Genomic DNA, 14,737 nt, shown 5'->3' with positions numbered 1-14,737 from the left:
TAGGGACAGACTTTCCATATCAGGAGCAGTTTTGTCACTGGTTTCTTTGCCAGGCAACCACAATTCTGAAATTTGTATCGTCCACCCTATTCACAAGTGAGGTCACCTTTATGTGGAGTGGTATCTTCAACTTTCATAACAGTCATCTGTGGGATAGTTAGCAGAGTCCTATGGTGTGGTGACCACGAATCATCAACATCGTTGCAGTTGGAATGTGTGGGCCAGGATAATTGGTGACCATATTTTGGAACATATCTTTGGAATTATTGGCATTTCTTGTAGGTGACTTTGCCTTCCCTGTTGGAAGAAGTGCCATTGATGATTCAATGAGTTATGTAGCTGCTACATGATGGTGATCCAGCCCACTTTGCCATTAAAATCTGGACACATCTCAATCATGTCTTACTGACTGATGGATCACATGAGGGGATCCAGTTGCATGGCCTGCTTGTTCACCGGATCCTAACACAAGAAATTTATGGTAATGGGGCCATTGCAAAATTATCATGTATGCAAAGCCCATTCCAGATGTGGAGACGGTGGCAGAGCATATTCATGCTGTCTTTTGAGACTGTTCGGATGCAGCCTGGCCGATGTGAACATATGAGACATAACATGCTATGGCACGTACACGCATGCATTGAGGCACATGGAAACCATTTTCATCACAAACTGTAACTGTGGCTGCATGTTACAGCATGTATTAGATCACAGTCTCTGTGACAATGTATGATTGAATAAATGGTCTCTAGCATGAAAGCTGTACATTTCTGGACATAAGTTCATTAGACCTTCTTTGTTCTGTATCCTCTCATCGATCAATCCCTAGAGTTTGTATGTGGTGGAAAAAATCACTCTGTATTGAAGGTAAAGAGGAAACAAGAGGCAAGTAAAATAAGGAATAGTAAATATCTGAAGGTTGGAACATTTTTGGAATAAAAACGAAAATAAAAATGTAGCTCATGATCTTGTAACCACACCCTGAGTTTACTTCTTCTGCTTTTCATCATGTCATTGGAAATTTTCCTTTTTTTCCCAAGTCCCACAAATGAAATTAGTGCCTATTATTTTTTGCAGTGCTGTTTTCATCATTTTCATTGTGCTGTCTATGATTTGTAGATGGTATATTTCAGTCCAAAAACACAAAATGTTTCAGAACAAACAGCTTGCAATGACAAAAAGCAAACACTGCAGCTAGAATGACAAGTAGCAAAACTAAAATACTCAAAACAAACTTCTCAGCAAATTTTTGGAACCAATTCTCCCAACTATAGAACGAAAGTAATAAACATAAATATATTTGTACCAGAGCAGACTGTAGATCAATTAGAAGCTCTACTGGAAAGTCAAACAAAAATTTGTTTTCTCTCTTTCTCCTAACAAAGAATTTATTTTTACCATTGTTAATTTTGATGCTCGCCTGATACTTAGCAAATGTATCTATTGACATGGGTTTAAAAGTCATCTCTAAATCCTATTTCCAATGAATTCTTATTCTTCCTTACACTTGAGAAAGAAACTCATAGCCACAAAAGTCTGAGCTATTATTTGTTGTCAACTATTTAATGTAGCTATAGCATCTGTGCCAGTCCTTTTGCTTGAGGCAGGTGGTAAATATTTGTGCTTCATCTTCCTGTAAATAATAACTTTATTATGTGTTGCTTTTTTATTATAAAGTCATCCACACATAGCATCTCCTGTTTAATCAACGAGTAATATAATTATTAGAAAATAATCTTATCTTGGAATATTATATTAATGTACAAACTGATTTTTCATCTAAGTTGGCAGGTCATTTCCACTATCTTAATTTTGTTTTGGATTGAAGTGTATTACATAATGTGTCTTGTTTCAATATGTTGCAGATTCACGGCCAAATACCAGTGTGCTTCCTGCTCCTTTAAATCTAAAAGCAGCAGTCGGTTTGACACCCAGTTCCCATGACTCTTCGCTCTGGATAGAAAATCGCCCAACCCCTAGCTGTTGGAGATCATCAGAAACACGCACCGTAACTACTGGTGGCTCTGTAACACCAACAATGAAAGAATGTATAGATAATGGAATGCTTGAACCCACTCCAGCATATGCAGAAACCGGGATTCGGTCAACACCGTCTTACGAAGCAGGAGACACACAAGCTGAAAATGAGCACATGCCAGCTTATGCCGAGGTAGATGCTGCACATACCACATTAAGCACTTTCCAAGGTTATAGAAGTGGTGATGAAAGTCCAGCTCCTTATGCAACAACCACCTTGGTTGGCAGCTCACGGCACAATATTGGAAATGTGGTAAGCCTTCTTTGTTTCCCATATCAGTTGTCATAACATTTCGAAAGAAAGATGTAATCCCAAATAGAATGTTTTAAAAGATTCATAATACAGAATGGCCTGCTAGCATATACATTCTGGAGTTGAAAATTTCAGAACTACCAATAGACACATTTAAAAGTGAAAAAATTATTCCAAGCTCATGGCCACTCAGACTTAAATCAGCCAGCTATCTGGTTTTGTTTGATCAGTTGGCTAGAGATGCTATGTTTTGCTTTCTGACAGTACTTTCACTGGGTACAGACATAATGACATTTGTCAATAGTTCTAGGTCTTCCTTTGAAAAACCCCAGCAAGGCTACAAGAGAAACTATAAACAATGTTGAGTAATAGCAACTAATCACCTTTAGCTGACTGAAATCTGGTGCTTAAGCCTAAGACACTAATTTTTAACACAGTAATGAATACTAACAAATTATACACATTTTTATACACTTTTGACATAGTATGTTTCCTTTCTATGCTTCATTTTTTTTTTCTATGTAATTTCAGGGCTGGCATCCGACTTGTCACCCAGTAGATACGGATGAAACGGCCTACCCTCAGAATTCCAATGGCTTCTTTGGAAGAAATGTATATTCTGATTCATATTTTTTTAGTGCACAGTGTGCAAATGGATATGCACTTCAAACAGGTGAAAAATTAATGTTAAATCAACTTTACTTCTTTCTGTAGCAAAAATAAAAAGTTTTTGTTGTTTACCTTATACTCAATGTTCAAATGAAATGTGGATGCACCAAAAAGAGATGATAATGAAATATTTGAAAATAAAATTTATTTTTCTATTTTCTGCATTAGCCTCAAAATTTGCCTCAATTTTTTTATGTGCTTGCTAATAGACTATTTCACTTCAGAATTTATAGTGCAGTGTAATATTTTTATTAATTACACAATAAAATATTAAAATAATGAATATAAGAAGTGCAGACACATATAAGACAAATTATATACTACACAGCTAAGCAGAAGTGGAAACGCTGATTGTGATCATAGACCAATGGAAGACTAATGTACTGTAGAAGATGGACTGTGTACGAAGTGAATCAAAACAGTGAAACCTGGGGTTACTTTTAACCAATGCAATAAAAAGTTTCATTTTCAGTATGGCAAAGTAGATCCTTTAGGGAGGGATGACAAAAAAACTGTCTGTGTACTGGAAATGTAGTGAGTGCAAACCTAAATTTTTGCCATCTCTGATTAGTAGCAGTGGAGAAACAGCTAATAAGTGCCACAGATTGCCTGCAGAGAGAGCTGGGTCACTTTCAGACAGCAAGCAGGATAACAGCACACATGCAAGAAATTTATTCATCAGTTATTCTCAAGACAGTGTAGCCAAAGGTGTTCACTCATTGCAGCAGAAATGCAGTTTGCCAAAGAAAACGCACAAGCTAGCAGAACAAGTAGGTCTTGCTCCTTCACCAGTGTTACCCAATTCTTCACTCCAAGATTTAGGTGGTGAAAAATCTGCCAGAACAGACAAAATAGTACATAATGAGGCATCCAATAACGTTCCAAACTGCAATGTGAAAATGTTGAGAAAAACAGAAAACCTCATAATTTAGGCTGATACCCATGGAAAAGGATTCTTGGTTTCACTTAGTGAAAACATAAACTTTGGTTATTCTGTTTTTGCTAAGGTCAAACCTGGTGCTCTATTTAAGTCTGTAGCAGAAAACTTAACCATTGAAACAAAGAAACTGAACAAAGATGATGGTACTTTGATCAAATGGGGCACCAACGACATATACAAAAATGAAAGCAAATCCACACTGTGAAATTACAGGAAGTTATTGCCACAATTGCACCATTCCAATGTTTTGATAACTAACCTATCGGTACAGTACAATCTTCCAGAGTGGTCTTGTGTAAATGGGGAAATAGAGGCTCAAAATACAATGTTACAGACATTATGTAAAAAATTCAGCTACGTACACTAGTTAGATGTCAGCAAACTGAACGGGGATGAACACTCACAGCAAGGATTTCATAATTAAGATTAGTGAACGAAATAAAAAGTCTCTGTATACTGATTTGCAAGAAGAAAGAACAAGTCGCCCTACATTACAGTCATGATGCTTTTTTAGAGAAGAGAAATACTACAGCAGTGTTTCAGCAACAAAAGCTACAATAAGAAATAAGGTGACATCTACAAATAGGTACCCATCTGCGTTAAAATAAAATAACTAAAACTGACAAGTATAGTAAGTGCACTGGATAAAATTTGCAAAGTTTTAATATTTGGTGACATTTACATATTTATTTATTTATTTCTTGTTCCGTAGATCCAGTTAGCGAGTCAATCACAAGGATATGGAACGTGTCAAATTGTACAGGTTTCAATTTAAACTTACAATAAATACAAGGGCAATTCAATGCCAAATTATACATAGTTTAAGTAAGACATACTATAAATACATTAACAGATACAATGTCAGCTAGATAACATAACAATCATTTAACAGAAATACGAGTTTCAAATAAAGGTTAAAGATAAGAGCACAAGGCCTACACGAGTAAATACAGGTACAGCCAATTTGTTGTTACAAAAAGTATGCTAATGCCCAAATGCACAATAAGATCAATTGAACTACTTCTAGACACAGTAAGTTTAGTGATGGTATACATTTTCTTTCAGATATTTATACACAGTATAATAAGATTTCTCTGTCAGGTAATCTTTGAGAACTTGTTTAAATTTTGGCAGTTCTGTATGAACACATTTGATATGTAGTGGTAGAGCATTGAACAGCTTAATGCTGGAGTAGTAAACTCCTTTTTGTACCAGAGTGAGACGTTTCATTTCGTAATGTAGATTGTTTTTGTTTCTGGTGTTATAACCATGGAATTTAGTGTTGTCTTGGTAGATAGAATAATTTTTGCAGACAAAGGTCAGCAAGGAAAAAATATACTGTGAGGTAGTTGCTAGGATACCTATCTTCTGAAACAAGTGCCTGCAAGAGTGTCTTTGATAGACCCCACACATTATTCTGATTGCTTTTTTTTGGATGGTGAAAACTTTTTTTGCAAGTAGTTGGTTCCCCCAGAATATGATAGCATATGACATCAATGAGTGGAAGTAGCCAAAGTAGGCAACCTTAATGGTGTCAGCTTCAGCCACTGAAGAAATTGCCCGTAACGCAAATGTTGCCAAGCTTAGTTTTTTACATAGATGAAGAACGTGAACTGACCAATTACATTTACTGTCTATGTTAGCACCCAGGAATTTTGTATCTTCAACTTTCTGTATTGATTGATCTCTACATTTTATGTTAATTTCATCGGGATTACTTTGTGATGTATGGAATCTCATATAATGAGTTTTATCTGCATTGAGTGAGAGACCATTTGAGGAGAACCAATTTAAGATGTCATTAATACATCTACATCTACATCTACATCTACATCTACATGACTACTCTGCAATTCACATTTAAGTGCTTGGCAAAGGGTTCATCAAACCACAATCATACTATCTCTCTACCATTCCACTCCCTAACAGCACGCGGGAAAAACGAACACCTAAACCTTTCTGTTCGAGCTCCGATTGCTCGTATTTTATTTTGATGATCATTCCTACCTATGTAGGTTGGGCTCAACAAAATATTTTCGCATTTGGAAGAGAAAGTTGGTGACTTAAATTTCGTAAAAAGATCTCGCCGCGACAAAAAACGTCTTTGCTGTAATGACTTCCATCCCAATTCGCGTATCATATCTGTCACACTCTCTCCCCTGTTATGTGATAATACAAAACGAGCTGCCCTTTTTTTGCACCCTTTCGATGTCCTCCGTCAATCCCACCTGGTAAGGATGCCACACCGCGCAGCAATATTCTAATAGAGGGCGAACAAGTGTAGTGTAAGCTGTCTCTTTAGTGGACTTGTTGCATCTTCTAAGTGTCCTGCCAATGAAACGTAACCTTTGGCTCGCCTTCCCCACAACATTATCTATGTGGTCTTTCCAACTGAAGTTGTTTGTAATTTTAACACCCAGGTACTTAGTTGAATTGACAGCCTTGAGAATTGTAGTATTTATCGAGTAATCGAATTCCAACGGATTTCTTTTGGTACTCATGTGGATCACCTCACACTTTTCGTTATTTAGCGTCAACTGCCACCTGCCACACCATACAGCAATCTTTTCTAAATCGCTTTGCAACTGATACTGGTGTTTGGATGATCTTACTAGACGGTAAATTACAGCATCATCTGCGAACAACCTAAGAGATCTGCTCAGATTGTCACCCAGGTCATTTATATAGATCAGGAACAGCAGAGGTCCCAGGACGCTTCCCTGGGGAACACCTGATATCACTTCAGTCTATTACTACGAACTGCGACCTTCCTGACAGGAAATCACAAATCCAGTCACACAACTGAGACAATACCCCATAGGCCCACAGCTTGATTAGAAGTAGCTTGTGAGGAACAGTGTCAAAATCTTTCCGAAAATCTAGAAATACGGAATCAACTTGAGTTCCCCTGTCGATAGCGGACATTACTTCGTGTGAATAAAGAGCTAGCTGCGTTGCACAAGAGCGATGTTTTCTGAAACCATGCTGATTACATATCAATAGATCGTTTCCTTTGAGGTGATTCATAATGTTTGAATACAGTATATGCTCCAAAACCCTACTGCAAACCGACGTCAATGATACAGGTCTGTAGTTAGATGGATTACTCCTACTACCCTTCTTAAACACTGGTGCGACCTGCGCAATTTTCCAATCTGTAGGTACAGCTCTATCGGTGAGCGAGCGGTTGTATATGAGTGTTAAGTAGGGAGCTATCAGCGTAATCTGAAAGGAACCTAATCGGTATACAATCTGGACCTGAAGACTTGCCTGTATCAAGCGATTTGAGTTGCTTCGCAACCCCTAAGGTATCTACTTCTAAGAAACTCATGCTAGCAACTGTTCGTGTTTCAAATTCCTCGGTGAAGGAATTTCGCAAAACTGGGTTCAATAACTCCGCTTTAGCGGCACAGTCGTCGGTAACAGTACCATCGGCACTGCGCAGCGAAGGTATTGACTGCGTCTTGCCGCTTGTGTACTTTACATACGACCAGAATTTCTTCAGATTTTCTACCAAATTTCGAGACAATGTTTCGTTGTGGAACCTATTAAAGACATCTCGCATTGAAGTCCGTGCCAAATTTCACGCGTCTGTAAACTTTTAGCCAATCTTCGTGATTTCGCATTCTTCTGAACAGTAACAGTATTTGTAGTTGGTAGTTTGTAGTTTGTTCAAGATCATGATCAATCAAATCTTCAATTAGAATTTTGGTATCATTGGCAAACAGGGCAAATTTGCTGTTTGTCCCAGAACAAAGAGGAAGATCATTAATAAAAACGAGGAAAAGCAGTGGGCCCAACACAGAGCCTTGAGGCACACCACACATTATCATGCCCCATTCAGACTAGGCAGGTTCTCCAGAAGAGCCATTTAGCATTACAGTCTGCTTCCGATCCTGTAGATATGATTGTAGCCACAAGCCAACAGTACTGCCTAAACCATAGTATTCTGCCTTTTTCAAAAGAATTTGGTGGTTTACACAGTCAAAGGCTTTCGTAAGATCACAAAAAATACCCACTGGAGACATTTTTTTTGTTAATGGCTTCCAAAACTTGGTTGCTGAAAGAGAATATTGCCTGTTCAGTACAAAGACCGGCATGAAAACCAAACTGATTTTTGCTTAAGATACTGTGGAAGTTGAGATGGTCTACAATCCTCGTTGTGCATGAGTTTTTTAGAAGTTTCGAGAAGGTAGTTAATAGGGATATTGAGTGATAGTTTGTGAAAACGCTTTTATCACCTTTTTTAAAGAGAGGAATCACTACAGGCAACTTTAGTCTGTCAGGGACAATCCCATCTTGTAGGGATGCATTGTATTGTTGCGTAAGACGGGACTAACAAATTTATAACAGTGTTTCAATATTTTACTAGAAATATTGTCCACACCAGCAGAATTTTTATTTTTTAATGATCTAATTACTCTTATGACTTCACTTACAGTAACTGGAGGTAAGGAGAACTGTGGAATTCTGTTGCTATTAGCTTTCTGTAGGAGGGACAATGATTCTTCCATAGAACCATTACAGCCTGTCTTCTCTGCTGCTCTCAAAAAGTGGTTATTAAATATTTCTGCAACCAACTCAGGTTTCTTTATGATACTGTTCCCTGTTTTAATCTCTACCTGAGACATGTACCCTGTTGTCCTGCCAGTTTCCCTCTTTATTACCTTCCATATAGTTTTAATTTTATTTTCTGAGCTTTCAATTTCTGATTTTATGCTCATACTTTTAGATTTATTTATAACCTTCTTGAGAATGCTACAGTTAAGTTTGTAGTGTTGTCATTCCTTTGGATCATTACAAGTCCTGAGAGAACTGTATAACATCCTCTTTGTTCTACAAGATGTTATTATCCCTGTAGTGATCCAAGACTTCTTGGCATTACCTATATGACTACTTCTAACTACTTTTTTGGGAAAGATGGACACAAATACAGACATGAATTCATTTTTGTTTACATCTGTTTCCCTATAAACTGGGCTCCAATCTATCTCTTTTGGGCTGTCATTTAATTTTTTAAGGCCCTGTTCATTTATTATCCTAAAAGACTTCCAAGAATGCTCGGAATTGTTGCACACACTAATGTAATTGAGCCTAAGCAATTGACCACCATGATCAGCAAGGTCAAGGATTGGATGTACAGTGATCTTATTGCATTTAGACTTATCTATAAATATATTATCTATCAGACTTTTAGTGTTAACAGTAACCCTAGTTGGGAAATCTACTACTGCCATCAGATTATAAGACTCCATTAAATGTACTAAATCAGCTTTACTATTGCATTAGACATTAGGATTAGGAGTAGAACTGTAAGCAATTACTCAGCATACTAAAGTCGCTAAATTTTTGCTCTATAAATGACAAGCCCACTAGACTGAACGCATGTTTGAATAACATTATCTGTAATTTTCACACAAGTGGATGTCAATTCAATACAATCAAATTAGGTATATCTGACAATGAAGGATTGAGGCTAAGAATTCCCCTAGATCATGAAAAAGATAGGTGCCAGGAGAGAATAATCAGACCTATTAATGAACAGAAGTTAAACACACTAAAATATAGATTAACATTAATATACTGGAATGAAATACTTACTAATGATATGCGTGTTACTGAGTCAGCCAAAAGATTCAGAAGTGGTAACTGATATCTCTGAAGAATTATGCCCTAGATGTTATAAGGCAAATTATAACCATAACGCCCAATCTAAGCCAGGAAGTTTAAAACACTGATATACACCACAACTAAATAACTTAAAAATCTTGATGCTCCTGTATTAGAGTAGATCACAACACAATAAAGCAGATAAGGATAAATCCAAGATTATAGAAAAGCACTACAGAACTGCAATCAAAACAGCAAAATGCAAGGCCAGTGATGGATTTATTCTTAACTCTTCAAACAAATGTAAAGCAGCAAGGGAAGTTATCAAAACTGAAATAAATTGTCAAAAGAAAGATGGCAGCATTCCAATTCCTCCTGATACACTAAATACATACTTTGCTGATCCTATAACAGAAAATATGACACAGAAAAGTAAATAATGGAAGCAGTACAGGTAACAACTCACTGAATATTAGAGATGCTGAATTTCTGATAGGCACATAAACAAAACTGAGGACATTACAAGCTTTTGGACGAAGCCTATTACAGAGCTTGAATTATATGTTGCACCAGCTGACTATATTGTTCTGGTACTTGTGAAAAATACACGATTTTCAAGGAGTGTACGTCATGAAACTATAGACCACATATTTATGCAAGCTTTTGTTAGAAATAACCTAACATGGTTCATGTCTGCTTATTTTGTCCCAGAAAAAGGAAAGCTAGAGTTTACTCCTCCTGATGTCAAGATAATTAAAAACAGATCACAAGCTCAGATTGCTCTAGGGTTGAACATTTAATTTTGAAAGGAACCACCCCAGAGCTTGCTATAATTGATTTAGGGCAACCATAAAAATTCAGTCTGTCTGGGATTTTGAAATCCCTCCTCCTGAATGCAAATTCTTGGTAGAAATGACCAAAACTTTTTCTCTTTGTCTGCAGTGCCCTTAGAGACATACTAGCTAATGACAATACAACTGAAATAACAGTAACAATGTCTGCAAACTTTTGCAGTGAGAAATTATTCATTCAATAACTGAGAGAAGAGACAGAAGAAAACTAAATCTACGTTTCCAATTTTAATGCTAAACCATGGATATGCAGAAAGCAAAACTTAGAAAGAAATAGATTCATTTGCCACAACCTTCCCACAGCAACAACAATTACATAAAAGAATTTCAGTTTAAAAGAATTGTGATTTATGACAGAATGTTAAGGCATACAAGGGAGAACAAACATTGGTAGTACTTTGAGCCTTCCAGAGATGCAATGGAGTTGAGAAAATGAGAAAGAAAAGCAATAAGAGGAAGTAACTACATAATAAAGTTTAACAGCCATAAACAGTGAGGTCCTTTGAAATGAAGTACAGTGCCAGGAAACAAAAGATAGGTGTATGTTCATTCTTATAAGATTAGCTGATCTCAAACAGTGCACAGAGTTATAAGACGTGAAGATGGAGAGAAAAAGTAGTATATGGGCAAGTATATGTTGATAAAGCTGTCATATGAAAACTTACAGAAATTATATAGCAGGAAATGAGATTTAGTGTCATGTTTATAATACCTAGTTCACTCTGCATTATGAAATATGGTGTCTGATAACATATATGAAATTCGTAGTAAAAATTCTGACTGAATGCAAACAATAACCGAGAGGACCCAACATACCATATTTACTCACGTACAAGATGATCCTGAATGTAAGATTACCCTCTCCTTTTAAAAGGCATCTTGAGAAAAATTTGTTTTACATGTATTCTGACTAATCATAATTACAAACAATTGTATTGGCATAAATTATCTGCCTAAGAAGTTAGCATTATAACTACCCAGAGCTTATGCTATTTACTGATCATATGCATTAATTTTTATCTTCACAACAATTTTTGTTTAGGCCTATTACAACTGTCACCTGTGGCATCACTATTTTTAATCATTATCTCTATAATCATCATTGTCATCATCATTCTAACAGCACAGCTGTGAACTGTATATCTCCATTGTCACAATATTTGGTTTTTTCTTCAAAATATGTTCTAATTTCTAAAGTGGTTGTTATGGTGCGACTCAGAAAACAGGTGTTTTTTTTTTCCAAATATACAGCGGATTTTGCTTCTATTCTGATGGGAGAATGTTGCAGTCTGTCTTGTTGTCAAACATATCATCTGTCCACCAGTCTCTCTCATGGGCCGCATTGAACTGGCGGCTGACACACCCCTTTTTATTCCCAGCATACCTCACAGTGAGTATCAACGACATTGCTGCAAGTCATGTCTAAGTATGCTACTGGCACCTATCTAGACTTTTACCATCTCCTGCAGAACTGAGTATTTGCCAAGTTTTAAAGTCAATTTGATTCCAACTACAAACTGCAGTTTAAATGTTCATAAAAATTCAAAGTATCCTCTGTATATTCCCATTGTTGGCAGCATGACAAAATTTGCTGTCCACTCACTACTCCATTCTCTACATTAATCTTAGTTTGCAGCCAAGCTGGTGTCACTGTTCCCCCTCCAACCGTTCCAGGGTGCTCTGCTCAAATACATGTGAAACGTGGACTGCAATATCTTCTATAGTGCAAGTTGTATGTAAAAAAAAGCAATTAATACATAAATAATAGATTGAAATCACAATTCAGTCCTATTCTAGTACTTTCACTTGTTCCACGATCTAGTGACGTCTGTTGGTATTATCTCCACAATGGGTCTTGCTGCTGTAATTTAATCTCCTGATACCAATTATAGCCACTAAATATGGTTTATTTCATTTTTTAGACATTTAACTCTGAATTAATGCTCTTCCTTGTTTCATCTGAATGTCACCATCTTTTTCTAAAGCTGATTAAAAGCTGGTAAAGCTTTTACCCGGTACTCTAGGAAATAGCAACCAAATTTGTCATTTGCAGCCCATCTGGTAAAGCATTATAGTCTCTCATAACCAAATAAAATATTGACTTGGGCCCAGAATCAAGTCTTTTTTGAAGGATAACATTATTACATTTGAATGTTACCTTTGTTTAAAAAGTAGCAGAAATATTTATAGATGGAATCCATACATTATGACAACATTTATTCCAAACCGATTCAAATACAACAAGAGTTTGCAATATGATAGAATTTAAAGTTACTTCCTCCTGTGTTACCCAAATTTTCAAATTTTAAACAGAGCAATAGGCTATTGTAGTGGCTTGTTCATAGTTTTTCACTTATCCCTTGCACTAGTGCCTCTCAAGTCAAATGTTATGTGATTGATTGGGCAAATTTGATATTGCACCGAATGCTTTGGTGTATTGGGAAATCTTGAGCCTGTTCGACTGTATTACTTGCCCATGCCTACCCTTCTGACATCTTCAAAATAGATTTGCAAGTGATGGAAATAGCCAAAGTTTCATCTGTAAATGGAAGGTGATCCCTATATTAATTAATTAACCAATGTAAAAATATTGATCTCTAAGCAATAGTTTAATCTGCAAATATAAAACGACCCTGAATTTTTTGAATGATGAATTTGCAGGGGAAGGGGGAGGCAGATACAAAAAAGTATTTATAATCAAGTAAAAACAGTAATTTGTATTAAAGATGATGTGGTGACCGATGAAAAGTAAAAATGTACATAAAAAAGAAGCAATTAATGTTGAGCAACTAAACATTTGTTCTTCTGAACAGAAAGAAAACTGTAAAATTCACATTTATTTTTTATGTACCTGTCCACCAATCATAATTTCATATTTAAAGGTGGTAGAGGTCTGTCCTCTCAATCGTTATTTTAAAAATTCTATTATTTCATGCTTATTGAAAAATGTGGTACTTGTTCTTGCACTAGAAAGAACTTCAGGTCATTTACTTGCTCTTTTGAGTTGTCATCTGTTTTCAAATTAGTGCTCTTTCGTTGATGCAGGACTGCCAAGCACACACAACAACGTTACAGGAAGAAAGGCAATGTCAGAGATGGGTCCAAGTAATGGTCCCACTCCATCACCTACGCCAACAAGTACACTTCGAAGGATACATCGGAGATCACAGGTAAGCATGGATCATTAGAACATGATCCCAGTCTGTTTGAAAGTAGTCAATTTCATTAATAGCCAAATTTTTATGAGATAATACCATCACAGTTCTTGAGTGTGCTGCCAGATTCTGTTTCATTCTTACCACATTTTGGAAGCATGGACACATACTTTTTTTCTGATCATCAGAGGTCACCTCTGGTTGGATAAAATTGCTGATGGCATTTTTATTTATTATTTACAATTAAAGTGGAATCCATTAATTATTTACAGAAGGAAAAATCTTTTGTTCTGTTGATAGACTTTCTGACCAGTTATTTGTCACAAAACTTTGCAAAGACTCGAAGTTCAGAGCTTGAAGAGGTTTTGACCCAGCATATCTTTAAAAGATGATGATAGGCAGGTAGAAAAGGTTGACTTGGTAAAATTCTGGGACTAAAACTCGATAATAAATTCAGTGTGGGGGGAGGGGCAGCACAACACAAAATTTTCAGAAAAATCTCAACAAATCTTTATTTGTAATTTCAGATGTTGTCAGATATAGGTCAGTACCTCCTGAATCATCCTTGTCTTTTTACATATGTGACCTATGGTGCCTTTCCTATTTCATCTTCCAAAGCAACCAATTCATCTTCTGTTGTATTCCTTTCCTCCCATTCCAGTCTGGTGTTCCCTCTAAAACCCTCCACAATCTCTAGTTCCTTACATTTACGTGGGCCCCATCACCATAATTTCCTGCTCTTTGCAATTTCTTCAGTTTTAGTCTCCAGTTCATAATCAATAAATTATGATTAGAGTCTACATCTGCCTCTGGAAATGCCTTGCAGTTTAAAATCTGGTTTTGAAATCTCTCTCTTACCATCATGTAATCAGTCAGAAACTGTACGCTGTCCTCAAGCCTTGTCCACATATACAACTTTCATTTATGATTCTTAAACCAAGTATTATTGATGATCATATTATGCTCTGAGCAAAATTATACCAGACAGTTTCCTCTTCCACTCCCTTTCCATAGTCCATGTTCTCCTACTATTTTTTCCTTTTCTTTCTTTTCCTACTACCAAATTCCAGTTACCCATCACAATTAAATTTTTATCTTCTTTAACTGTCTGAATACTCTCCATTACCTCACCATAAATTCTTTTGATAGGGATCTAGCATTCCAAATTCTGATCCATAAAATGCCAATTTTGTTTTTTTTCCTGGAGACACATCCTCCTGAG

At 36.4% G+C, this 14,737-nt stretch overlaps 1 protein-coding gene across 1 annotated transcript in view; it reads left to right on the top strand.

Moving 5' to 3' along the window:
- LOC126284025 (roundabout homolog 2-like) overlaps nucleotides 1-14,737 on the top strand; it is a 1,608,695-nt gene that overhangs the window by 1,574,885 nt on the left and 19,073 nt on the right. The window contains exons 14-16 of the mRNA XM_049982578.1: nucleotides 1,866-2,290; nucleotides 2,822-2,963; nucleotides 13,406-13,530. Coding sequence (XP_049838535.1) covers nucleotides 1,866-2,290; nucleotides 2,822-2,963; nucleotides 13,406-13,530 — 692 coding nt within the window. The remainder of the gene's footprint in view (nucleotides 1-1,865; nucleotides 2,291-2,821; nucleotides 2,964-13,405; nucleotides 13,531-14,737) is intronic.

This window comes from Schistocerca gregaria, chromosome 1, assembly GCF_023897955.1.
Source record: "Schistocerca gregaria isolate iqSchGreg1 chromosome 1, iqSchGreg1.2, whole genome shotgun sequence".
Taxonomy (NCBI): Eukaryota; Metazoa; Arthropoda; class Insecta; order Orthoptera; family Acrididae; genus Schistocerca; species Schistocerca gregaria.
This window is presented reverse-complemented; position numbering and strand designations above follow the sequence as displayed.